This window comes from Synchiropus splendidus, chromosome 18 (genome assembly GCF_027744825.2).
Source record: "Synchiropus splendidus isolate RoL2022-P1 chromosome 18, RoL_Sspl_1.0, whole genome shotgun sequence".
Taxonomy (NCBI): Eukaryota; Metazoa; Chordata; class Actinopteri; order Syngnathiformes; family Callionymidae; genus Synchiropus; species Synchiropus splendidus.
In genome coordinates this window covers 11,132,481-11,159,364 of record NC_071351.1, presented here as the reverse complement: position 1 = coordinate 11,159,364, position 26,884 = coordinate 11,132,481, and the positions used below count along the sequence as shown (strand labels likewise).

The 26,884-nt window shown below is 46.6% G+C and overlaps 1 protein-coding gene across 1 annotated transcript; it reads right to left on the bottom strand.

Moving 5' to 3' along the window:
* iqsec2b (IQ motif and Sec7 domain ArfGEF 2b) lies at positions 1-26,884 on the bottom strand. Its single transcript, XM_053850439.1, has 14 exons — positions 25,548-26,884; positions 6,746-7,037; positions 6,370-6,687; positions 3,532-4,589; positions 3,291-3,452; positions 3,096-3,218; positions 2,860-3,026; positions 2,607-2,746; positions 2,412-2,537; positions 2,198-2,297; positions 1,967-2,128; positions 1,686-1,880; positions 1,524-1,573; positions 1-1,343 (listed from the first exon to the last, which is right to left on the bottom strand). The coding sequence occupies exons 1-14, from the start codon at positions 25,982-25,984 to the stop codon at positions 159-161; spliced, it is 4,515 nt and encodes a 1,504-aa protein (XP_053706414.1). The 5' UTR covers positions 25,985-26,884; the 3' UTR covers positions 1-158.

Below are 26,884 nucleotides of genomic sequence, written 5' to 3'. Positions count from 1 at the left end.
GAGGTGGAAGTAGCAGAGACGGAGCAAGCTGCGCTTCCTCTTGTCGGCTGTGCTGCTGCTGTTGCTCTCTGTCCGGGCGGACCGAGTCCGTGCCCTGGCTCTGCTCGCCTCCTCCACCCTATCATCCGACCTATGAGCTCGGTGGACCCACATTCTGCTCACACCACGGTACTTATCCGGTTGATAGGTTTGGATTTGGAACTGCCCCCTGTACCGGTCGCTCCAGCTCCTGTCACCTGAGGGCCCTGCGGAGGCTGCCCTGGGTGCTGGGGGGGGAGAGGGGAGAGAGGTGTAAGAGGGGTAAGGGGAGTCGAAGGGGGGGGTAAAGGGGAGTGCGGTGGGGGAGGAGGGATGGAAGAGAGCGGAGGGTACTGGGGCAGATACTGGGCGACGGTGGCAGCGTGATGCGCATTGACGGATGCGGACGGCAGGTTGTGGGGGAGCGTGCCGAATATGAAGTGGGTTTGGTGCGTGGAGTGGCTGGCTGGGTGTGGTGTGTGCACGTGTCCGGGGTGTGTTTGGGAGTGTGCGTGGGGGTGCGGATGGGAGTGCGACAAGGTGAGTGGAGGTTTGGTGCCAGGGCCGCTGCCCCCGCGGACAGAGTGTGTGGGTTGAGCGTGATACAGGGTAAACTGCGGGTTCTGGGAATGTTGGGAGAGAGGAGAAAGGGGGGGGGGACACCCCACCACCATGTTGGTGTAGCGACCCGTAAGCCCATGCTGGGAGAGCTGGGAGAGATGGGCCAGCTGCGGGTGCTGAGCGAGTGGAGGCCCAAGCGGTGGACGACAAGGAAGAGGGCCTCTCTGGATGGTGTGGGTGGGCACGCCTTGCAAGGGTGGGGGCACGGCCTGGATGTGGAAGTGATGGTGATGGTAGTAGGGGGGAGGCGGCTGCACCGTGGCTGCGTGACAGTACTGTGCGTGCAGCGCCTGGATTTTGGAGGGTCCTCCCTCCATCTGGCAGAGCGATGAAGGGGAGTGAGGAGGGGGCCCTCCCGTGGTCGGTGGGGGGACAGGTGCGGGGTAAGGTGGCCCCGGTGGTATAAGGGGCCCTGGTGGTTTGGCGCGTTTGCTGCCGAATAGGGAGCCCAGGAAGGAGCCGCTGTTGTTGTTGCTGCTGCTCCCCCCAGTGCTGCTCCCCGCTCCTGTTCTCTCTGCACTGCTGGAGGCTCCCCCAACTCCTATCCCAGCAGTGGTGTGTTGCTGCCCCGGCCCACCCCCCACCCCCGACCCGGGGCTCAGGATGGGGCGGTGAGGCCGGAAGTCTTCTGTAGTGTAGCAGCCGGTGACGACTCCTGTTACCGGGTAGCGCTGGTGCGGCTGCGGGCTGCTAATAATGGAGCCCTGCGGGACACAACGTTGTACAGCGTCCGTTACAAAGTGATACCTTTACCATTAAAGCATGTTTGAAGAAAGCAATTGCTGGGACATGAAACGCTCAGAACGACCTCGCAGTAAGGCGGAAGAAAAGATGCTGCAGTGTGGAGTCGCAGAAAGAGGAAAACGGAAGCGAATGGAACTTACTTCCATCGTACTGTCCAGAGAACCAACACTGTTTCTGCGACCACGTTTCCCTGTGCACCACCAGAAAGAGTGAGGTTAGTGAAGAGGGGGAAGGTTAATGAAGAAGAGCAGGGGAAGACGCCGGCGGAAAACAGAGGCCAAGCAAGGAATCCGCAGTCTCACCTGTGTCTGAAAGGTCCCTGAGAGATGAACTAAGCGCGGTGCGTTTGAGACCCTCGCCCACCGAACAGTTGTCGTCAAAACTGGTCCGTCCCATGGTGCCGTTCACGACATCGCTCTTGGCGCCGACACCTCCTCCAACCACACTTCCAGTGAGCAAGCCGGGCCGCATCACACCTTTCTGCTTCTCCAACTCAGCTGAAGTTTACATTTTGAAATCATCACAGCCACTCTGACATAACAATATTGAAATGTACTCTTTGGCCAGCAGATGGCGCACTTACACTCCACTCTATATTTCTCCATCTCTTGCACTTCAGCAACACTCTCCCTGAGGTCACTCACAAATCGGGTGCGGTCTTGCTGACTAGGTGCCATGAAGACTATAAGAACCTTCCTTTCCCCACCCAGGATTGCTGAGGTCAGGCGAATGCCGTGTGGGTAGTCTGAGAGACAAAGGCAAAACGCTTAGTCATCAAAATGACGTGTGAAACCGAGGGGAAAACATTTCTTACATGAGTTCTGGAACAAGTGCACTTGCATCTCAACTAAAGGGAAAGACTGTCTGAAACTGTACGTCACGGATGTTTTCTTCTTCTGGAAGATTTTGGTGACCTGTCAGGACATGGCGAAGAGACCATGGCTTTAGTTTGTGGACGCGAATGACAGATATATAAGGTATAAGGAGTGCATTTCTATTTTTGGAGGTCATTCAGAGAGCAACCTCACCACAAGGAGGTCATTGAAGAGGAAGACCTCCCGCTGATGCACCCCAGTTCTCTGCGGTCTGTTGGTATCAGGAACCTCGTACAGCTGACAGCAGCACACCAGTCGCCGGTGAGGTAGAGACAGCACCTGTATGATGGAGCAGAGATAAGGACGTCACCAATAGTCCAAGACTCATCACGCAGCTGGTGCACTCACAGGCTTCTTGCCCACGATGACTCGCTCCACCGCCTGCACCTGGGACACATGGTCGTCGTTGGTTCGCAGCTCCCATTTCTGTATCCGCTGGTAGATGCCAACCAGCAGGTCTCTGGGAATATCCTGCCCGTTGTCCACACCTTCAGTGGAAGAAATAAGCAAACAGAAAGAATGAGTCACAAAGAATGCAAGTTTTCTTCTGAGGTTTAAACACAGTCACGCTTTCACATGACTTTGCAGGGTGAGCTGGCACCTCTGAGGTTCTTAATGAAGTCCTCCAGTTTCATCTTCCGCTCTGCTTTCACGTTGGGACTGTACATGTCCGTGTTGAGGAGGATGATGGCGAAAGCCAGGATGAAGATGGTGTCTGGATTCTGGAACTGTCGGACCAACGGCGGGTTGCACACGCAGTATCTCTGGCTGTAAGGAGGACAGGTCTTCGCTGTTAAAAGCCGGGCTTCTCTTCCCACAGCGGAGGTTCGGACTCACCTGAACGCCTCGATCAGACGCTCCACTTTTTGAGCTTCTCCTTGAACTTTAATCTGAGCCTGGAACTTCCTTAGCGCGTCGTCCAGGTCCATACCTGAGAAGTCCATCTCATCCACCACACAGCTGCAACAGTCACGGTCAAAACATGAAGGCGAGCAGCCGCTGTTTTCAGGGCAAACGTACGATGCGACTCACTCTAGAACGTCTTTGTTGAACTGCTTCTGCCGGTTTCCCAGGAACTCTCCGATCATCTGCCGGCTCAGACCCTTCCTCTCCAGGATGAAGCGCGCGATGCCAACCGGGGTGTCAGAGACAAACCCTCTCTCGATCAGATACTGGATCCCTTTCTCTGGTTTTCTGTTGGATGAGAAAGACAGGCGTTTCCCACCGTGACGTCCTGTGACATCACCGCTGAATTGCAGGACGAGCTCCTCACTTGTTGAAGAGGTTGAGGCCGATCCGGTACTGGCGCCGCTGCACCACGTCGCTGTTGAAGGGAGGAGAGTCCCAGCTGTGGCGGCTCTCTCTCTGATAGGTCTGCTTGCCCAGCGAGGTCAGCGGCTCCCGCAGGCTGTCCTGAGACGAAGAGCCCGAGCTACAGTTGACTGTCTCATTTGAGTTGGTGGTTGAGTTCAGAGAATCATTGTCTCCGTCCGAGCAGCACGGTTGCTCCAGGACGCCCGACTGCAGAGCTGCAGAGGAGGAGGAGGACAGAGGGGTGGTGGGTGGCTGCTGCGGGGATGAGGATGATGATGGAGTGTCGGGGTACTGGTGGTGATGGATGGGGTGATGGTGGTGGTGGTGGTGGTGGGAGGCCACCTGGTGGGGGATGTGAGTCGGGATGGCTCTGCCTGGTGCTCTGATCTGACCCTGTGCTGCTGCCGTGGACGACGGACGAGTGCTTGTGTTTGGGGAGTTTTTGAGGGTCCCTTGAGGGGATCCGGAGCCGACACCAGGCTCCTGCTCATAGATCATCTGTCGGGTTAGGGACCCCCGATCTGAGCGGTCACTCATGTCCACCGAGCTGTCGCTTGGCGGTTCAATGGTGAGGAGCGGCAGATGAGTTCCCCGCAGACGGTAGTCCCTGCACTCTGTACAGGGGGTGCTGCGCCGGCTGTTACTGCTGCCCCCGCCTTCCGTGTCTCGGCTGTCCTCGCGGCCCCCGACACCTCCACCGGGGCCCCAGTACTCTGTGTCCGTGCTGCTCGGGGCCCGGTCCAGGGACAGCGGCGAAGACGGCATTCCATCATCCATGTAGAGAGTGACATCGCTGTAGGAGGTGGCCGTGCTGTCGCCGTGCATGCTCAGCCCTGCTCCAGGACCCCGAGCTCTTTCCCCCAGACCTCTCTGAGAGGACGGGTTGCTGCTGCTGCTCCACACGCACTCGCCAAAGTCTTCACTGATGCCTCCACCCTCTCTACTGCCTTCCTGGGAGTCACCGCGACCTGCACGGCAGGTCAGAGCGTCATCTATGGAATCAGCCAGGGACTTGACCTGGACAGACACACACAAATACTTTCATCAGTTGATGTACTTCTTCATAATACTTAGAATTAGTCTCAACAAGTTGTTATTCGTGTATTACCCACATGATTTAAGTCAGTAGCCGAACCATATTGTCCGGTCTGCTTCATAAACATGTCACAACTGCACTTATAAGAATCAAAACTGTTCAACAAGGCGTCGTGAGATGAATGTTTCCATGTTGTGCAGGTTGGATCAGAGCCCCTCGGCCCTTGTTGTTTGTGGTTTATTTATTTCTTAGTTACTTCTATTATTATTGTTTAATTTATTTTAATTTTTGTTCATTATTGCACAATGTACCAAAGCATTTAGTTGGTGGGATCCTCACTGACATTGGCAATAAAGCTGATTCTGATTGTAGCAAATATAAATGAGTTTTAAGATCAAGAGATAAAAACCCATAAAAATACCACCACAAAACTCCTACACATCTTGGCAACGATGCTGCTTCTTTAAGCGACATCACAGACGCCCACGCAGAAGCCAAGGTCTCTGCAAGTTGTCACACAATACAGGTAGAGCACCGTTTTATCGGTTCTTTTTGTGGTTACAAAGTCTCCCTTAGTGTTTAACTACACCACCCCAGACACATAACTGGGGCTGCAACTAACAATTATTTTGGTTGTCGACTAATCTACTCATTATTTTTTCCAATTTAAATTTCTGTTTAACCTAAAGTTGCTTAAATCATCTTGCTGTGATACTCAGACACCATACATTATTAAACAAGTACAGTGGTACCTCGGTTCTCGACCACAATCCGTTCCAGACGGTCGTTCGAGAAGTGATTTGTTCGAAATCTGAATCAGTTTTTTCCCATTACAATGAATGGAAAAAGAAATAATGCGTTCCAAGCCTTAAAATAGCCTTTTGTAGGAGTGAATGTCGAGTGTCTGCTGCAGGTGCGCTGTTCCTCTATGTGTGTGGCCGCTGCATGTGGGAGGGGTTGCCGAGTGAGTGACGTCTCTCCAGAAGGGAAGAGGTGCCCGGTGCGTGTCCAGCTGTGAATGTGCGCTTCTGTGCAGTTTGGCTGTGACAAAGTCATAAACCAAGTAACGCTCTGTCCCAGACTCGCCTCATCTCTTTCCGAGGACATCAAACCCTGGAGTGTCGAGAGCAAGTGCCTCCCCTGTGACACTCTACCACAGTCCAGTGCGGAGACAGTAAAAGGTTTTACACCTCAATATGAAGAAAAAACAGTCAGTAAATGTAGCTAACGGGACACGTCTGCATACAGAGGCTGCGCTATACACAATAACAAACGCGTCGTGGGTCAGCTGATCGGTTATGTTTTTTCCGGCTTTTTTCGGGGGCGTTCGAGTTCTGGATTTCCGTTCGAAATCAGAAGCAAAAAAGTCTCAAACTTTTTGTTCGAACTGCGATTTGTTCGAAGTCTGGGATGTTTGAAAACCGAAGTACCACTGCATATTGAAATAATGACGCATTGACGCACTGATTTAGATGTCGATGACATTTTGTTGTCGACGTTATGATGACATTGAGAATCGTTGCAGCCCTACACGTAACCCTATGACAGGCTTTGCCAACTTGATAAGAATCAAAATTCTGTAAATCTCCAATTAAAATACTTTCGTATATCAAATTGAGACTATTATTATTATTTACCTTTTTTTATTTTTTTTTTTGCATGTCATACATACAGAGTGGATGCCAGTTCTGCAAAATGACTCATGGCTTCAGCAATGTACTGACTGTGTGGTAAACCTTCGTAGTGTGCACCAGACTCTACCTGTTTGGAAAAGGAGTCCTCTAAGTGAGTGTAGTCCCCCGGCCCATCTGGGTCGGGGGAGTGCGGGGGGCCAATGCCCACACTGTGGGTGAAGCTGGTCTGCGTCTGCGCCTGCTGCTGAGGCTGTCGTTCATCGAAGGAGTACTGCAGTCTCATGTTGGACAGGATGATCCGACGTGTCATGCGACTCTCCGAGGCTGAGCTCCGGAGCCGTTCGAAGTTCTTGTTCATGCGATACTGTCTGAAGGCGGTCTGGATGGTTCGGGCCGCCCTGCGACTCACGAAGGAGCCGCCGTACTTTCTTTCAAGCATCTCCACCTGAGTGAAGGAGAGGACAGTGATTGGTGGATGGATGGATGGATGGCGGGATGCTTACTTTCTTATCCTGCAGATCAGTGGAGAGCTCATAACTATCAGAGAGAGCCTTGCATCTCTTGTGCTCTTCCTCCTCCTGTTTGCGGAGAGCCAAACTCGCAGGCTGGTGACGCGTCCGCAGGGCCCAGGCTAAGCTAGCGGAGCTGGACACAGACACGCAGGAAGGGCCCCTGGGGGCAGAGGTGGCACCGCTGCTGTCACTGTAGCGCTCGGAGCCACGCAGGTACGGCTTCTGGCTGAAGGTGCTGTCTTTGTGGGTGCCACCCTCTGAACTCTGGGGCTCCACCTCCACACTGCGGAAGAGAAACCATGAAGACGTGTAAGACAAACCTCTTTATGTGTTTACATCAAAGACGGCTACTGCACTTACAGGTAGAACTGGGACCGATGGGAAACCAACCGTCTTCTAGTGGGTTTCATGGCACACTTACATCAATCACTTAATATAGTGTGTTCATCGGCCCATTGTCCTTTAAAGCAACTTCAAAGGCGCCTCCTGAGGTGATGTCACAAAAGTAGTGACTGAACTGAACGAACCAACTCTCAGACTGTCTTTATTTTCTTCTAATCGTTTCCCGGAGTTAGTGTTCCACACAGAAACAGCCTACTTTCACACAGGAAAGACCAGGTTGTCAGCATCAGGTAGCACAAGCACCCGCAGGTTAAAGGAGGGACGGAAACCATGCAGTTATGCACTTCCAAATTCACTCTCGCTTCAATCGTCAGAGCTAAAATCATTTACAAGCAGAGTAGACAGAAAAAGAAACTTATCGGAGAGTTGGGTAATCCTTCACTGCTGAATCCCGCTCAAACAGATCCCTGAAGGAGTGGAGCGCAAGTTTTGTTTGGAGTAATAACTGGTGTCATGTGATCATTCCAGCATTTCCTTCGTTTCCTGACCAAACCCACACGTGTCCACAGCTTATGCAACACAGTCAGACGTGTGTGTGGGACCAGACTCCAACTTTCTACACGGATTTTAGTGAGCTGAACTCACACTCTTCAATAGAGAAACGTCTCATGGCTTGAGCTGACAAACTGGTTTATTTAATTATTTAAGGTCTAATGCATGAACTCAGTCGCAGGATGTTTAGGGGGAATGTGTCAGCAGGATATCCTCTTCATTGAAACCCAACTTCATTCTGATACAAACAAAATCAGCGACACCTAGTGGCGAACCGGTGGACTGTATTTTTAAAAACGATACTATTTGCAGAGGCATCCACATGCTTTGCTGTGAAAAGTAACTTGGACTATCGTCCATTTCTTTTGGCCTCCACCGGCACCTCTCTTGCTCACACCTCTTCTTCTGCTCCTCATTTATCCATGATCTTTATCTTCCTACCTCCACCTCTAACATCCTCCACCCAGCACTTTCTCCCCTCTCCTTCTGTCCAAACAAACCTGAACTTTATCTCCATACTTCTCCATAATCCGTCCTCATAAAAATATATTAGTGATCTAATAATATACATTTTGCCAAGTTTAGAGGGGCCACATTATTTAATAGCAATGCTGCAAGGTGCCATCAAATAATAATGTAAAATGTAATGTAAATAGGAGCAGGTGATCATTTGTTATTACTATGAAGTAATGAAATAAATATAGTAGGGGAAAAACATAAATTACTGTACATTAAAATATTAAAATAAAATTTAGGACATATTTTTAAAGTTACGATTCTGCATTTAAATTTATAAAAAATAATGGACAGGAGAAAAAAATGCAGATAGATAAATATTTTAATCTAAATTAATGGTTTTGTTGAGGTTTGTGTTTGAGCTCAATGTAACAATGAGTTTACTCTGAACATTATCTGCAAAACTTTCAGTTACTCATTTAGTGCAGATACAAAATGTGCGATAGATCGCGAGTTAACTCATCTTTAGTGTGATTTATTGAGATTAAAATTTTACAATATTGGCAGCCCTATGATAAATATATAAAATAAATACTAATGCAGTTAGATAGGTACATTATATTTTGTTTCACAGCAAAAGAAATAAAGAAGAATAAAATGCAAAATAAGTCTGTATATGAATGTTTCTTTTCAATTGTTTTTAACAGTGAAGTGAAATGTAGAGTGTGATGAGTAATTCATGAACTGAAGGACTGTTGAAATACCAGAACCATGATACAAACCATTTCACTCTGGCTTCATGAGAGCCGGCTAGATACAGACAAAGGGCCCTATGTGGCCCCCTGGCCACACTTTGCCCAGCGCTGACCTACTACGAAACAATACTCCAAAATAAATCAATAAAACACAGAAAAACGTGATTTTTAAAAAGACAAAAAAATAATAATAAATGTGGTGAAGACATAAATCGTTCAAGAGTATTATAAGTATTCTAACAAAAATTACTGATAGTACAAAGACAATATTTAATTTAAATAATAAGGAAAATTTGATTTTAAAAATCTTTCTTGAACAGGGCAACAAAATCAAAGGGACATGTAGCTTAAGGGGTCACCAGTAAACTGGAAACAAATTTGAACTGTGCAAGGAAGTGTGTTATCTCCACAAGTGAAGGAAAAAACAAGCGTGCTTCATCCCGACCCAGAAATAGAATGTGATCCTGGTACCACGCTAGTTTTCAAATTCCAAGAAGCAAGCTGTTGCACAAAACTATGTATCTTTTTTCCCCTCAGCGGCGCATCATTTCTCATTCCTCCTCCTCGGTTCCTTAAATAGAGAATGCGTGAAGGGGGGGGGGTTGCTTGGTGATGGTACTGTGGGACCTTTGTGGGCGGCGAGGCAGTTGTTCGAATGAGAAGTGTGGTTGCCATGACAATGTATTGAGTGTTTCTGCTGTAAAGGTGGGTGATGTCACGTCAGTTGTGAATGACAATCGATATAATGCTTCTCTCATGATGATGCTGTTAGCTGAATTACAGCATCTGCTCGCGCTGAACCTCTCAAAAACCACAGCAATATTTGGCGACTCATCTTAGCGATTTCTTATTAACCTTTGGAATTGCTTGCCTTCATGCTGGAAAGGGCTTCGTTGGTTGGAATGGAAATGAGACAGACTCGGGCGGTGACTCACGTAACGTCCTGCTATGCACAACAGCATGAGCAGATGGTATTTTCATCTTACCAGTCGCACAAACCCCAGACACATGCGAAGCACCATTAGGGCCTCATAAACTGGTTCCTTCATCCGTCGAGTCAAGATCAGGGCTTGGAGGGAGAAATACTTCACATAGATGGAAGGGTTATGTAAGTCATAAATTCTGAGCAGCAAACCTTTGTGTTCACCTTGTAACCCAACCTTGACTTCACTCACTTCAGGTGCGAGTCCAGAATTCTCAGCAGCTCTTGACAGACGCAGTACACATGCCATTCTACGTGTGTCTTTTGTGTCTAGTTCTCTCAAAAAATGCGTCAAAATGGATTGGAAAGATGTTCATTCAGTTGATTAAAAAGGTGGTGTGAATTGCAAAATGCATGTTACAATGGCATTGTGAAATGAAACCCTAAACTTTTCAGTCTTTTTCTCACTGAGAACATGTCATTTACGCATGGAATGAGCACAAACTATTACAAATTTAAAATTATCCATTATCAAAATGATTCCATAATACTTTCTTTTTAAATCAAAGTAATATTGCTTCAATTTATATTAATGAATATTAAAAAAATCTTGTATATTTACGATACCACCCCATAACACTATCATGTTCTGGCTAAGACACTGTAACAAAGTGAAAAGAACCTATTTATAATTCGGAAATTCGGTTTATCATTAAAATATTACAAAAAAATGTCAAGCTTTGAAAGAAAATGACACCTGGTTCATGATAAAAATGATATTCATGTGTTTTGTATGTATCATAACAAGCTCATCTAGCAATCCACCAACCATCTTTTTGGATTGGGAGGAAACCAGAGTCACCAGAGGAAACCTACATGAGCACGAAGAGAACAAAAAACCACACAGAATGGACCCAGGTTCAAACCCCAGCTGGAATCAAACCCGTGACCTTCTTGCTGTGTTTATCTTTATATATTTGTTACAGCCCACTTTAACATCATACATATCCTTCTATGGGTTTGAATTTAGAAACAAGCTCCTGTACATGTGATGGAACTATTTTTCTGTGTTTTCCATCTCATTTTTCTTCTTGTTGCCGTCTGTCGCATCATGGCATTGGCCCGCGCTCTAAAATTCAGCCTCCATCCCAGTGCGAAATTTGTTTTATAAAACATGAGAGTGGCCATCTGACATCTGCTCCTCATTACTTATGGAACAAATCCTGTCGTCCAGCTACAGGAACACAGAGACTCTCCCTCCAGAGGAGCTTCCACGAAGAGCAACCTGGATGGGCCCATATATAATTAGAGCCCAAACAGATGGCGGAGTGTAGTAAACAAAAAAATAACATGAAGTTGTGTGAGCACAATTCATGAAGAAATAAATCTATCAGTCCACCTCTCTTACAGTATAATTGTTATATCACCTCACGTACAATACATCGCAATGTATTGTATCAGGACTGTATCGGGAAATGTATCGTATTGTCAGATGATAATACAGTAGTCAAAAGTGTCTTTAGCATCATGACATTTTTTTAATTTAGTCATACAAGAGTGGCAGCAAAATGCACATGAGAACAGTATGAAGTGACTCCAATATTCATCCCTGTCTCAGGCACTGATTCATCTCAAATGAAAGCAAACAATCCCATCATTCATGGGTCAGTCGGGAGCATTCCTCTGCCGCCAACTCTGCGAGCAGCGTTCCAGCTTCCCGCAACACATGCAGGCAACTACTGGGTTCTGTTATACATAACACTGATGTATAACGCTGTGGCACTAGTTGAAAAAATGATGATGGAGTCATAATGTCAGGTGTGTCATGGTGACCTCTTTGCTTTCTCCTCCTGCTCTCACCTTTCAAACCAATAAGGCTGGTTTGATTTATACGGACGAGTCCATCACGCGATGAGCTCGACACCCCGCGACAGGTATTCACGCTTAAATCCAAACCCTCTTTAATTCAGAGCGAGCAAAACCGATGGAAATGAAAATATGTTCTTACCATGCTGTCACTGTCAGAGAGAGGCCTCACACTAGTTGGAGCAGTGTAATAACAAACACACCCTCTCTTTCTCGCACGCTCTCACACACTCGCTCATTGGCTCTTGCTCACCCGGCAAAGCTGTCCAGGCCACATTCTCAGCAGTCTTTTGACAGTTCCCAACTTCCCTCGCCCTGCTGGCTCTTCCCACCACACCCTCCCCATGGCAGACACTCTTATTACACAACACAGAATCCAAGAAAAGAAATATGTCACAGAAACTAGAGCAGAGAGGCTGAGAAACACACAGCGTTTATTTCAATTACCACTGGTCTAGGAACAAAACACCGGTGCTAGCGACATGATGCTCATGATATTAGACCGAACAGCCTGGCATTAACTAGGTATTAAAAAAGGAAAAAGTTGGGGTACAAATAAACATATTGTTGGAACTGTGTGAGCTCAGTTCTAAACATAACAACAGAGTTATGAGGGTGTCAAGCTCAGTCATGCCAGGGGCTTAAACATGAAACACAATTCACTATCACTCTCTCTTCAATGACTGGAAACTAACTCCAGCATGAAGCATCTCTGCGGTTTCAACTCGTAGCACAAGAGACACTGGTTTTTCTCCTTCAAGCGGTTTCTCATCATTTATCGAACTCGCTCAGACTTCAGAGAAGTTTCCAGATTGATTGTTGATATTCAAGATGCTGTTTGCTACAGGCCGCTTTAAGGGCCGCGAGCGCCCCCTAGAGGCCCGGTAGAAGTTTTTTTGTTTCATACCTTTGGGCCGCGATACGCTCCGTTTTAATACATGAGCCACGTATGGTGGCAGTAGTGTGTCGCTGAATTGACTTGACAGCTGCAGATCTGTGATAGTTACTATGGAGAAGTTCCTGAAAAGAAATATTATTTTATTTTAAATGAATGTTATTTTTATTTTATGATATTTAGACACTGTTTTATTATATTTATTTTATTCAGAATTTTATTCCGCTTCAATTAAAGTGTATTTTTTTTCCTTTTTTTCTTCAGTAAATGTGATGAACATGGTTCTGCTGCTGGTTGGACTTTTCCATGACAAATATTTTGAATGGGTCCATTTGTTCTGGCAAAGGTAGGCCCCCAGATCAAAAAGGTTAAGAACCGCTGCTATGGACCCATTGCAGTCATCAAAAAATACGCACAATTTAGCAGAGGAAAAAGATCTTAGCTCCAGTTATGTAGTTTTCACTGTTCTACTGATTCCTCACATGATATTGTTCAGGTCTGGAATCCTTTTCTCATCCGACAGTGAGAGTTTTTGCACATAATATCCGGGATGTTTTAACAAAGATTGACAAACAATAGCACTCCGCCATACTTCCGCTCCCTTTCTTATTTCATCACCGTTTACACACACTGAAAGGGTCCATAGCTAACACCATTTAGAGCAACACATTCCCCATTCAAATGACTTGGTGGGCCGGATTTGGCCCGCCAGCCTTCAGTTTGACACATATTTAAGTCGAAACCAATTTGAAGATGATCAACACTTGCAATATGATTGATAGAGCAGGATTTGACTGGAATTTTCATTGAAATCCATTCCTTTTTTTGGCTAATAGACAGGCAGACATTTCACAAATCAAAAATACTTCACGTTAAAACAACTGCCAAAGTAAACAAAGAGCATGTTTGACGGCGCCGTAGCTGTGGATGACGTGACAGGACAAACATGGCAGGATGTTGTTGCCCTTGAAAAGAGTCTAGCTGAAGAGAGGCGGATAAAGGTGGCGTCCAGTGAGAAGAAAACAGTGAGCTCTTATTGGAATTTGGCAGGAATAACTTTTATAATAAACCAGGAGAAAACAGAGAGAGGTGTGGGCGCTACAGCTTCAGTGACATCACCAAGTGATTCAACAGGATTTGGCATCGTAAATCGGCCATTCATGGCCGACACGTCGGCTTATTTAAACTAGCCTGTTGAAAGCTTACAGGAAAAAGAGGTTGGGCTTCCGAGATTGCATAATATTGAGTGGCTTTTCAAGGTGAATAACATCCAGAGACTTTTGAGCATCGACGTGACTCAAGCAGAGGAGCCAAGAGAAGCACAGGCGCAGAAGAAATGAGTGGAAATGTTGATGCGCTCTGACAGCTCCACATGACTGCGAGTAAAGGAAGAACACAGCATCTAAATTGTCAAACAAGAAAATAATGAAACAGAACACAAACAGTCACATGCATTTTTTTGGAGCACAGTGTGGCCTCTCTTGCAGCAAGAAGTCAGTCAGTTTATTCACAGGTCGATTGAGTCGTGGTGCTGGGCTCAGCGAGAGGAAGGACTACTGCAGCCCGAGGCGGCACAACAGAACTGATGGTCACTGTCATCCTCACACGTCTCTCTTGGAATGGCGGAAGCATGAGACAATGAGAAAGACAGAAGATTAGAAGGGAGGAGGGCGAAAAGCACAGGCGGAGTGTGGGGGAAAGTTCCTTCTCATGTCTGTAGATGGCAGTGGTGAAACATAATGCAACATCAGTTTGGGGGGTGAAGTAAGGGAAGGCAAAGACGGAGGGAAAGAAAGCATCAAGTTCACATGTGACTCAGTCCATCATGCACCAATAGATTATTAAAGATGACTGTTCCCTTTCATTCCGAGAAGTGCCCTTCCTGTGGCTGCACCAAAAGCACTTATTATGAAGACATTTCAGACTTGGCTTTGGGGAGGTGGGGTTGCAGGCAGGGGAAGTGGCGTTCGGGACAAGACGGAGGAAAAGTTTGGGTTCATTTTCAGGTCCCATATTGTGTGCATTTAACTCATATTTCAGTTTAGTTATTTCCTATTTTATAAGTGAACAACTCCAGCCCCTGTGGCTAACCACCGCCGCAACTCGAAACAGACGTCAACATTTTCAGTCAGCACCAGGAATTGTATGAGTCATTCCATCGCTCAGAACAAACAGGTTGGATGAAAAGACGACTGTCTTCAGATCACGGAAGGAAACTATTAAAGCTGTGACTTGCAAATAATGAGCAAAGTCAACTTGCCTTTTTTTTTAACCACAACTTGACAAAGATGTTTGTTTAGACTGCCAAATATTGGAGGGATTAAAGGCATCCACAGTATTTTTGTCTTCATAATAAAATCTCATGTTAATAGAGTAGCTGGACACCAAAACAACATTTCTAATCATCATGATATATTCAGTCCATGGCTGCTAAAATGGAAAGATCTGAAAGGACCCCAAAAATCCCACAATCCTTTGCAAAGTTGTGGTCGTGAGTGACTCAAAACTAAACTGTTTGCAGTACTTTTTAACGCAAGAAACACACATCTGTGCTCCAGAGCTTTAATCCATGAAGTCCCATGATGCTTTGCATGTGTCACAAGGGCATGTATTGTTCACAGGGCTGCTACTAGATTTGGGAAGAGAACCATAAAATCTCTTTTCCAGCAAATGCTAAAGTGCTTTTCATAAAAAAAAATAAATAAAAAAAACACAACAACAATGGCTACTGTCACAAATATCCTTTTTTTTTTCTCTCTGAACACTATTTTTTCAGCGTGAATCAGCGGTGACAGTGAAATTAAAGGGACGCCGAGTTTATTTTCTTGAACACCGACTGTATATTTGGTTAAAGATGACACAATATGGGACCTCTTGTTCAGCCCACGCCCCCCTTACCTGTCCTTGTGTGGTGCATTTTGGTCGGCAGTGGGGCAGCAGTACTGATGGAGACTGACGAAGTTGTGAACGGTCAGACTGGTTGGGAAAAAAGAGGCAGAGCTGCTGGGCGCAGTGGGCGTGGAGGGCGCCGAGGTCGGCTGCCCTGAGACAGACGCTGGCCTGGCACTGACAGAGACGACCGGACAAAAAGCACAGACACATGGAAAAGCAGAGAGACAGACAGGACAGTCAGTACCCAAGCCCAGACAGACAGACAGATAAAGCTTGGATTAGAAACACTCGATGAGCTGGATCTTCTGACAGATGTGGATGGTGCATGAATATGGAGAGCAGTCGGAACAAGGTGCTTATGTACAAAATGGACACACTCTGGAGCTGCTAGAAGACAAAGCTTTGTTTGACGCATTAAAAAACTGAAATCATCTGTGGTTTTTCTGGAGTAAAAAATAAATGCATGGAACGTAAAAGCCTCTCCGCTCAACATCAACGCCTGCATGGATTAGAGGTGTTCCATCTGCAGATCGTGAGCAAGAATGAACCATCATTCAGATTTGCATGTAAATGGACGCTTTCTCACTGCGGCCAGCTGCTGTCAAGGACACCCAGTCCCTCTCAGCCTCCAGTGGAAACCCGGGTATTAAAACATCCAGACTTGAAGTTCACATATCTGTAAAGTTACAACAGCTAACATGTTAAGATGGAGATGGAAAGAAGCAGTCAGTGCAATGCTCAACCATTTCCTCTTTGACTTTTGCTGAGATAGCCAAAGTAGAGGTTTTGTTCAGTTGAAATCCTTCTTTAACTAAACTATATATGTATATATATAGCAGCCTCTTAAAACCAGTCATTTCAAAATAATAGTTTACTCCTGCTTAATGGGCACATTTGATCATCGCCGCGCTGCCTCCACCAAACGGCTCCTTTATCCTCCCATCTTCAGCGCTCACTCTCGCCTGACCTGCTCACTTTCAAGCTCACCGTGTTCGCCGGCTTTCATTCCTAAATCCGGCATGTTCGCATCGGCTTTAGCGAATCGGTTTGTTGAGTGTATTTCTGGAGACAAATCATGAGGAATGAAGAGATGGTTTTAATGAGGTGAAATTAATTTGGTTTGGGGCTTGTGAGGATGCAGCCGCTGAGCAGCTGGAGTTGCAGCAGAGCGGAGGGGAATGACATGACTTTGGTTTTGACAAACAATAAGGCACCACAATAAACGCCACACATCTCCTACTGTGAGCAGGACAAAAAAAATCCTTATAAAAAACAATGCATTCCTCCTGGAGAACTACACGGAATGGAGCACCCCATAAAATGCTTGTGAAGAGAGGAGTTCACATCGCACACGTCTACTTTCATTCCACAGTACTGCAGCTCAAGACACACACTAGCAATTGCTATTTCCAACAGCTCCATACGGACATAAAAACAACATGAAGCTGACTGATTCATTTGAATTTACTCTTGAATTTTATTAAGAAAATACCTTTAAAGCAACCAAAATTGCATTTTCACTCAGCTAAAATGTTTCATCAGAACTAAATTCAGTCACAGATTTGACAGTTTCCAATCCTCAAATATCCTTCTTATAATGAGTTGTTTTGTTTTTCAGTGCAACAGCAACCTGCTTTAAAAAAAAAAAAATCAATTACGAATCAGGGTCATCACCACGGCCTCTTCTAGTTTCTCAGCAGGGTCCAACTTTCTGACATCAATCACCAGATTCTATTAGAAACACAATGAGGCTTAAGAGAATTAAGAAAATAAACCACAGTAGCGGCTCGAGTAACTTGAGAAACGCAGGCCCAAAGAACTGGCAGTCGCCTCCGTGAGTATGTGGAAAAAAAGATGAAAGTGCTGACTCAGCTGGACACCTGAAACTGTTCAGATTTGTGTCATTATTAGTGCAAATTCCAGCTCATCTTCCACACTACAATCCACTTGACAATGTTGTGCAAACGCTGCACATAATAAAGAGACTATTCTTTGGGTTAAAGCTTGTTCACTTCCTCGTGTTTAGTAACAAATGCATTTTCAGTTTTTAGGAATTTGTGGCGTGAATGTTCCATCAAGATCATGAGGAATCTTGTGTTTGCGCTGTCAGTAGGATGCTAGGTTTGGTAATGCCACTGTAATTACTATCTAATCATAAAGGTTTGACTTGCACGTGAACCAGCTGACCATTTCAGCTATGGCTGGGGAGAGGTGCCGTTATGTAACACAGCTTCTACACACTGCAGCGTCTAAAAACCAAGATTTATACTTCACCAAAAGAACCCAACGCCCCCTGTTGGGGCACTACGGCTGGTCCAGAATAGAATATCTTGCTCCACCTGCAGAGGAACGAACCAGTTCCTTCCGTTCCTCCGCGGAAGACACATCTAAATGGCAGCTCCAGACGACGCATTTGTACGATGAGCGGTGGCGATTAAGACGCCAATGTAGAGATCACAGGACGTGTGTGCGGCGGGAGGCAGGAATAAAAGAGGGAACACGTGAGGTGGTGTGTATTTTAAGCGGCGAGTTGACAGAAGCTGGAGGCTGCTAGAAGAGTGGGAGGAGAGAGAAAACTACATGAGAGTGGGAGAGGTTGAACATGTACAAGGGCAAAGGTAAGAACGACGTGTCAACGTAGTGCGCAGTGACGCGCGGTTAAAGAAGGGGGCGCCACCTGAACAAAGAGTTTAAATCCCAAACTTAGTGTTTGAAATGATGGTCAGTAAAACGAGAGGGCACTGCGTCATCCCGCCCCCAGCATGTGACCCGCCTGACTTTTTTTTTTTCTGACGATCACAGACGTTTGGACCGCGCTGCGTAAAGTTTAGAGTGTTCCATGCGCCGCCCGTCCCTTTCTTTTTCACAACCGACACCCCCTCCCGTCCGCACTGCGAGCCTGAGTCTCCTGCTGCTTGGCAACAGCGCGCACTGCCTGTGTGGGCGTCTGCCGCCGAGAAAGCATCGACTAGGAGGGGCGCAGTTACAGTTACGGCTCAACATGCCCGGCACCTGCTGCGCCGCATGAGCCTCCGCGCACATGTGTGCCGCGCACAGGCACGCGCGTCAAGTCAGTGCGGTTGGAGCGAATCTGGAAAGTTCGTCAACCTTAAACCTGGTTTCGGACTAACTTTCCACGGTGTCCGCCCATCACTATGACACGTTCGGCACCGGCCCGTCGCGTCCGCGCCGCAACTGTCATTCAATCCCGCTCCTGTCTTTCACCCTACTCCAGCTCCCACTCCTCTCCTCTCTTCACATCCCTTCTATTCTGTGTCTCTCGCCCACAGAGTTCTTCACAGAAGAGCTCACACGTTCCCACGGTAACCGGTCTCTCCATCCTGCAGCAAAGAACGTGCGCATGTGCGTTTGACTAACATGCCGCCGAGGATGTGGCACCGACCGGCATTTGAACGTAGAGGATAAAACCAGCAAATAAATGACTAATCTGAAGGCGCCACTGTCTACACTTAATTCATAATAATTTTACAATTTTATTTATTACAGATTCTGACTAATATTTACAGTTCAATATAAACTGCAACAGTTACCGTGTACGAAAGACCGTAAATAATAAAATATTCTACAGATACGTATTATTGGCCAAAGGGTAGAAAAAAATAAAATACAATGTAAGATAAAACACAATCATTTCCAAATGTGGATTTTCTAAATTAACCAATGAATATGTGGGAAAACGCATGTGGCTAAACATTTTTCAGAAAAGAAAATGATCAGTTAATATTATCAAATTATATAACAATTTCTTTTAAAAACATTCTGTTCACTGTAGGTCATTAATATCTGGACTAGGAACTACAGAGGAAGCATTGAAATTACTTATGAGAATTAAATGATACTGTACCACAAAATATTGCGTGAAAAAAATGAAAATAATGAGTTTATTTTCTGAGAAAATCTAGCTCACAAGCTGAACAAAATCCATATTTACTGAGGATTTTTTGACTAAAACCACTTGACCTGGAGTCAGGCTGGCAGGATTGGCCCACGGGCCTCAGGTTTGAGACACGTGGGCAGAACCGAGCTGGCTCCGGAACCATTATTCCCCACTAGTAATCACAACGACTGCCAGGGCACCGTCGTTCTCTCACACAGCTGCACGCCCGTGACACATGCCTCACTGAGAATGTGCATAAAGATTCGGATGTTTACTTCAACCTACATCCCGCTGCCACCTCCGGAAAGGTGAGGAGAGCTGGAGGAGGAGTGTGGCTGTGAGAAAAGCCAAATAGACCGGAATGTAATATAGAAGTTGCCTGGGGGACAAATTTACAGTTTCCACAGCAACTGCAACTGCTCCAGAAGACCGTGGACGCTGCCGTTTCTGCGTGAAAACTTAAAGTAACAAGCATTCACTTGGTCTCTTCAGGAAGTCGGCTGTAATGGAAGGAAAATGGGAGAAGCGAAGGCGACGGACGGCACCAACATGACTGGTGAATGATAGGCCCACAGCGCGGTTCCAAAAATAGCAGGAGTTACTAGAGATGCTTGGTTACAAAAAGCTCCAAGCATTAAAAGGCTTTTTCCTTTTTCAGAGAGAAAGACATGTCAGATCCCAGCCCCTGCCCCTGGTCTGAGCCCCCCCCCCCTTTCTGTAGAGACAGCATCAACGTCAATACATATTCATGTGAATGTCTCTGCAACACTGCTCACACACATGCAGTTGCTGTAGCAACTTGTTTTGAAATAGTCTTTTCAGTTTTTGCCATAATGCTTTTTGTTTTCGTATCTCCACCTCCAACATGCTTCACCCAGCACCTCATCCTTCTCTAACCATCACACTTTGTCCACAAACTTCCCACTGTGTCAGAATTACTGTCTTAAAGACATGCATTATGGCTTCACTTTAGCTGCTGCACTTCTTACACCCCTGACAGTCATCTCTGACATTCCACCCGACCTGCACTCTCTTCTTCGCCGCCATGGCTCTGGACTCCTCTGGAGCTCCTCCTGATACTCACTACAACTCACACCATCATTATTCCGCCGCAATATGCCACTTGTTTCACTAAACTTCAACATAAATTTAACTTGTTTACATCTGACATTGAGTAGCATTCAATATAAAACACATTTTCAAAACACTCTACCTTAAGAAATGTATTTATTACATGTAATATTTACTATTTAGATCAGGGTGGCAAAAGTCAATCACGCAACTGACCCAGGTTTTAAATATAAAAAATCTATTTTTTAAATGTTTTCATTTATTAGGCACTGTCGGCCTCCATTTTAATCGGACCAGTTCTTTGAAGCACAAGCCTCCACTCCTTTCAGAAAAAACACAGATTGACGTTTATAATCTCTGCTTTAAGAATCTCAGCTTCAATTTCATCAAGAATTTCTTTCATTTTAACCAAAGTTGCGGGCCACATAAAACTATTCAGCAGTGCCACATCTGGGCCCTGGGCCTGAGGTTTGACACGCATGGTCTCTCTGCAATCAATGGATTGACATTTGAAGTGAACAGGTTTTTACAGCTCCAAATTGAGCAGAAATACGAAAACCAGACGGCTGCAAGCAAGCGTTGACATTTAGCAAGTAAATACTTGAAACCAAAGAAACTTTCTTCCTGAAACCAACATCTCTCCGACGGCATTGGGAAACATTTAGGAGGCAAGATTGCCACCCACAGCAGCCGCCCACGCACAACCAATCCATCAATTACATTTACTTCAAGCGGCGCACAATCCCCGTCATCATTTCTCCGAGGTTTAACAAACCCCCAAATTAAACACTGTTAATGAATCCGCCAGCTGAAACGCATCCTCGGCTGCCACTTGTGTTACTACAGTGCTGGAGTCAGGACCCGAGTGCAGGTCAGAGCATGTCCCACCGTGTTAACACACACATTTGCTTGATGCCACTTCTCACTTCCGCGCTCCATTTAAGCAGTTAACATGTGAGAAGTGCTTCTCATCCAGGCACCGCTGTGGGGTTCTCGTAAAAAAAAAAGATACTTCAGGCGATAATGAGTGAAATGAAAGGAGGACAGCGATTGGCTGAGCAGTAATTTCTGCAGCTAGTCTGAGTCATATCTGCAGCAAAGTATAGCAACCAGCAGGAGCCAGAATTTTTGGGTGAGAGGTGTGGGAGGTTATGAGAAGGGGATGAGAGCCAGGCCAAAACATCGGACAAATGAAACACATCGCCGAAGCGCTTCAACACAGGAAAGGAAAAGGGGGCGCTCTTGGAGTCTCTTTGACCCAATAGTCCAAATTCAGAGTTGAGTTTAACCATAAGGCAACAGTTTTACAAGTCCTTAAAGTCAAAAGGAGCGGTTTATTCCCCTGACTGGAGCCAAAACAAGGTGACTGGGTAGAGCTCCAGGACAGGTGGTCCATCCACATCACTGGACACACACAGACAGACAACCTATCAACGTGACCCACCGCAGTTCTGAGGTGTAGAACTGCTGTGATATCTGCGATTAAATCCAGCTCCAGCTGTGTTGTCTTCTGCCGCGTCTGAGCAGGGAACTCAGATCAAGAGTAAATAATACTCTTTTTAAATACATCAATTCCTCCAGACGTTCCTGAGGGAAACTCTGGAAAGCAATGGTGTTATTGAGAAATAACCAAGCAGCTCCAATATTAGTAAGAAAGATCTGAATGGATCTGAAAGCTACGTCTTGACAATAAATGAGATTCGGAGCATTTTGAAAAAGCGGAGGTGGTACTGTAAAAAAAAAAAAAAAAACAGCTCGACCTCGCAGCATAGCTCAAGATTATAATCAGAGCCGCATTGCCTTCAGAATAATGGTTTTTATTAGGGATGCTCCGATCGACCGGTCACCGATCATGATCAGCCGACTTCAGCGTGGGTTGCTCAATTCATCAAACTTTTTAAACTTTTATTTTTAAACACGCCATTTAAGGCGCCAGCACTTGACGGGGCATGGAGAGTTTTCCGGGCTCATGAAAGTGAAACCGCTGGTTCCTAAGCACCTGCTAGCACCTGCTAGCACAGCTGACACTTAGCAACACCCGCCGGTCCAAGCGTGACATTCGGAATGATGAGAAATGTTTATTAATTTTACCGAACTAGATGACCAGCCTTTCTCAGGCATCGTCTACGTGGAGACGGAAACGGAAACAGCGTTGCCGTTTTAGAGTTAAGTGCAGCGTTTGTCAGCCACCTGTGTCTGAAACTTTTGAAAACATCCGGAGCGGAAACTTTCATAAATGTGCTCTCTGTCTCGGAGTCCTGCTACAGTATATAAATATTTCACGTAAATAGCACAGTCTCTAGAGATTCACCTGTGATGTCTCACATCGAATGAAATGTTTTCAGTTGTTCTTTTGACAGAATAGTTGCTGCATTCAGCAAGGTTTTTCACCTTAAAGAGGTATATTAAAACATGTCTGAATTAAAATGATTTAAAGTTCATTTTTTCACATCATAGACACAGAAGGTCTTGTCATTTTTATTACAAATTCATTGTTAATCCATGTGATCGGTGTCGGTGATTGGCAGCAAAAGCATCCCTAGTTTTTATGATGAAATCTCATGTGGGAACATATGAAAACAAAATGTAGACATTAAAACAAGCAGATTTTTTCCAGTGAAAAATTAGAATAGCTAAATGGAGGGAATACGCCTTGCTTGCATAACTGAAGTCACATCTGCTAGGTAACCTGAGATCTGCAGACTGGAGAAAGAGTTCTGCCACGGTTTAAAAAAAATCGAAGCGAAAACCCTGTAGTTGGAAAGTGATGTAGTGAAAAAGGCTGCTTCAGGACCACGGCCAGTTCACTCAGGTGGCTCATATTAAGAGAGTCCATTTAAGAAAGTCGAAGACGAGAACGACAGCAGTCAAGAAAAGTTAAAGTGCAGTTGAAATTCAGCACTCAACACCAACATATCACTCTATAGACTGGTGACTACACACAAGTAGAAGGTCAGGAAACTTGTGGAAGTGTGAAGGACACCTGGCTGTCAAACTGTCAAACCAGGAAGCGAGGACGGGTCTTCAGCGAGTGGATCGCAATGGGTGTTGAAAGTCTTTCATACCCAACCAATATGCTTTTATCCAAATACAGAACAAGGTCTACTGGACAGGAAGAAGACAGTTGGAATATACCATGCGCCCATTGTGGATGTCACCGTAGCGCTGAGAGTGAAGTGAAGAATGAATAAGATGGCTGCAATCCATTTGTGGTGTTACATCACAATGCTCATTACTGCTCAGCCTGTCGCCAAGACCCCCGGCGCCCCCTGACCCGTGTCCTGGGTGCGGCACGGACATGAGTGTCGCACATAATGAGGACGCGACCTCGCAGCCATGCGGCACACCGTGACATGACAGCAGAAGAATATTAGACACAAGAAAGGTACACACTGATCGCTGATCACACACCTTGTAACAATCACCCCGGGGCCAGGTGTAATTACACTTCATCATTTCGCATCGCACACTCAACACACAAAGTGAGTCAAAACACAAACAAAACCACAGCAGAAACATCTGCTGCACCAGAAGGCCCGGATTCTGCTGCTCATGAGAGGACCTCAGTCGGATTTCACCCCTGGGGCCTCGCGTTGTTCACACTGCCGTTAACAGGAGGAGCCCAAAGAAACAGGGCAGCATTTAGTTTGGCTCTTTACACTGCGCTGCCACGCTCTGACTTCACTCTCAGATAGGGATAAAATGGAGCGATGAAACTAGAGGAGCGCTCTCAGAGGGTTGGAGGAGCAAAGATGACAAGAAGATAAGTGAGGTTAGATTTCTTGAGGTGAAGAAGAGAGTGCAGGCAGGGTGGCTTTACGGGACAGTGGGGAAGCTTGGCAAAAGTAGTAGGACCATAAGAATGTGGAGAGATGGGAAGGACCATTTTTGACTCAAAAGAAACATCCAATTTTTGACATTCAAAAAAAAATCTTGGCCATCCAGCATGAGCTTCTCTGCCAAGTGACCCCAGCTAACAGGACAGTTCTGGTGAGGCTGAGTCACACTTACACAGGGCCAATATGGCCCAGCTCAGTGGGAGAAATGAATGTGACGCCTCATATGATGCACTTGTCTGAGCCACGATCCAAAATCAGCTCCAGGCGATAAACAAAGGGAGATCTGATGAATTCCAGCATCGGTATCTAAAGAAATGTGCTTCTCTCTTGTGACTCAAAACAGCGGCAGACGGAGAAGAAAGGGAGCCGCATCCAGCTGGGGTTTAAGACGACCGGGACCATAGTCAAACGTGTGCCTCTGAAAAGCAAACACCAGGAAGTGTTTGTAAAATCTGAACGGCACTTTCCAGCAGCCAGGGTGGAGATGGAGCAGGAGGCTCCCGAAGGTCAGGCCAGTCGAGCAGTTCAGAAGAAAAGAAATAAAACTCATTGTTACATAAGAGCTGTGTGGCTTATGTAAGTGGAGCAGAGCACCAACCCGCGGCGGGTTCATCCAGTTCCCAATGATTCTCCTGCACAACCAGTACATGAACTCATGAGGAGAAGTTACAGTGTAATAACTCGCCCACGCCAAGTCGCTCATCCACGTTGGGATTTTTTCAACCGGAGTTACGGCCATTTTTCAAGCCCTTCCAATGAAACTTTCAGGATGGTTTAGAAGTGCTGTGTCAGCTCTTCTTCTGGCGCCTACTGTGTGTGTTGTAAGAGCTCCGTCACGCTACTGCCACCTGCTGTCCGAGCTTATTATATATTATATATTATATCCTGGGTTTCCGCACACTTCTTCTGAAAATTAGAGCAATATTTTTGTATTATTTCAAGATTGCACTTGGATTGTGTCACTCTGACATGTCATTGCAATTCGTTGTTTGCAAAACCACCTCATGAATGCACAAAAACATTATTGTGACATGAAAGACAGTCTGGTGTTTCAGTTACCTTTTTTTAACCGGATGCTCGTGTTATTTTAAGGATGAGGGAAACAGGTCTATTGGCAGGAATTGAGGCAATGAGGCCTTAAAACATTGTGGGTCATCAATATTTCCCAAAAATGTGACATGTTTTTTAGCTATCTCGCAGAAGGCAGTGACCAGTGCTGATCAAGTAGAGGTTTGGGGTCGAGGGTCAGGGTTCTAGTCTGAGAAGGTTTTCACCCATTAAGAGCAGCAGGTTGAGTCGACTTACTTCCTTCGGATGGTGGAACTGGCGTTGGTGTCTGTGCTGTCGGTGCGTTCAAGCCGCTCCGTGGTGGAGGAGCTGCAGGACAGGCCTCGGGTCAGCCTGCCGTGCCTCCTCTCTCTGCCGGGCGCTGGAGCTGAAGCCGGCCCAACGTTCGCCGGAGGCGCCGAGGAGCCGACGTTCCCGCTGCTGCTGCCGGTCCCCTGCTGGCCGGGGAGGGACGGCGGCTGGCCGTGGTCGTGGTTCTGCTCCGGCGTGTCGGCCCTCGGGCTGCGATCCTGCTTCAGGCCTTGGTTCTCCTGGCTGACCTTGTCCAGCTGGCCTTCCAGCTCCTCGATGCGCCGGCGCTGGGTCTCCAAGAGCTTGGCCTGGCTCTCAATGATGTTGTTGAGCTCCAGGAGGTACTCCACGGCCCGGTTGGGACTCTCTTGGGTGGCCTCCATGTCGAGAAGTCCTTAACCCCCGACCGGCCGCAAAAAGGGGTTCAACCCCAGAGATCCACCCCCCCCACCAGCCCTGATGAGTGGGGGGGAGGGAGGGCGCTACAAAAGTCTGGTGAAATGAAATGGGGGCGTCAGATGTTTGGACAGAAACTCAGTGGGATTCAGAGAGCGGCTCTTGGTGGGGCGACTACATATTCCTAACTCCGACGGAAAAGCACAAGTGTCACTGCATCCTCGCAGCTTTCCCACCCACTGTGATGCAGAGAAATGAAACAGACCCCGGCCCCGATGGCAAAGTCATACTCGAGGTTTGAGCCCGACCGGCGCCAAGCAGCTTCAAACGTTCCTCCATCGTGATGAGCAGCGGCTCACGCAAGATGAGGTCAGAGCTCTCTTCAGCTTGAAGACTTCAATTGGCAGGAACATCAGTCACCAATTAATAGACGCTGTCAATCATTACATAAGCGAATGTTCCGCGCCCTCCCACACTCAACATCTCCGCAGCGTCTTCAACCCATGACTGGACTCCTCTTCACAGCACTGAAAGTAGCAAAAGGTGTCGTACAAACTTCATACTCGAGATCCGGCCGCTTCTTCTCCCCCGACAAGTCCACAGGAAACTACATCCTCCGCGCGTCTGTCACTCCCCGCAGTCGTCCTGACATGTTGGTCGGCGCGCGGAGCTCCTCTTAATATCAACTTTGAGATTTCAGCCAAGGTCCTCGGTGGCGCTCTGATGGGAGAAGTCACAGGCGGCCGTAGCGGAAACGATGGCAGGAGCTTGGGTCACGCCGCCAAAAAGCAAAGAAATGCGATGAAGCGTTTCCTACTTGGGAGGGATTTCAGGAGTTCGCTGTTCCGTGCGGTTGGACCAGCGCAGGTGCAGCTTCTGAACTGCAG

Bases quoted from the DNA above. Each gene is read 5' to 3' on its own strand.
- iqsec2b (XM_053850439.1), bottom strand. From the start codon at position 25,984: ATGGAGGCCACCCAAGAGAGTCCCAACCGGGCCGTGGAGTACCTCCTG. The intron at 4,590-6,369 runs GTAGAGTCTGGT...GTGTCTGTCCAG, and splicing joins AGGACTCCTTTTCCAAACAG to GTCAAGTCCCTGGCTGATTC. The intron at 1,344-1,523 runs GTAAGTTCCATT...TGTGTCCCGCAG, and splicing joins CTCTGGACAGTACGATGGAA to GGCTCCATTATTAGCAGCCC.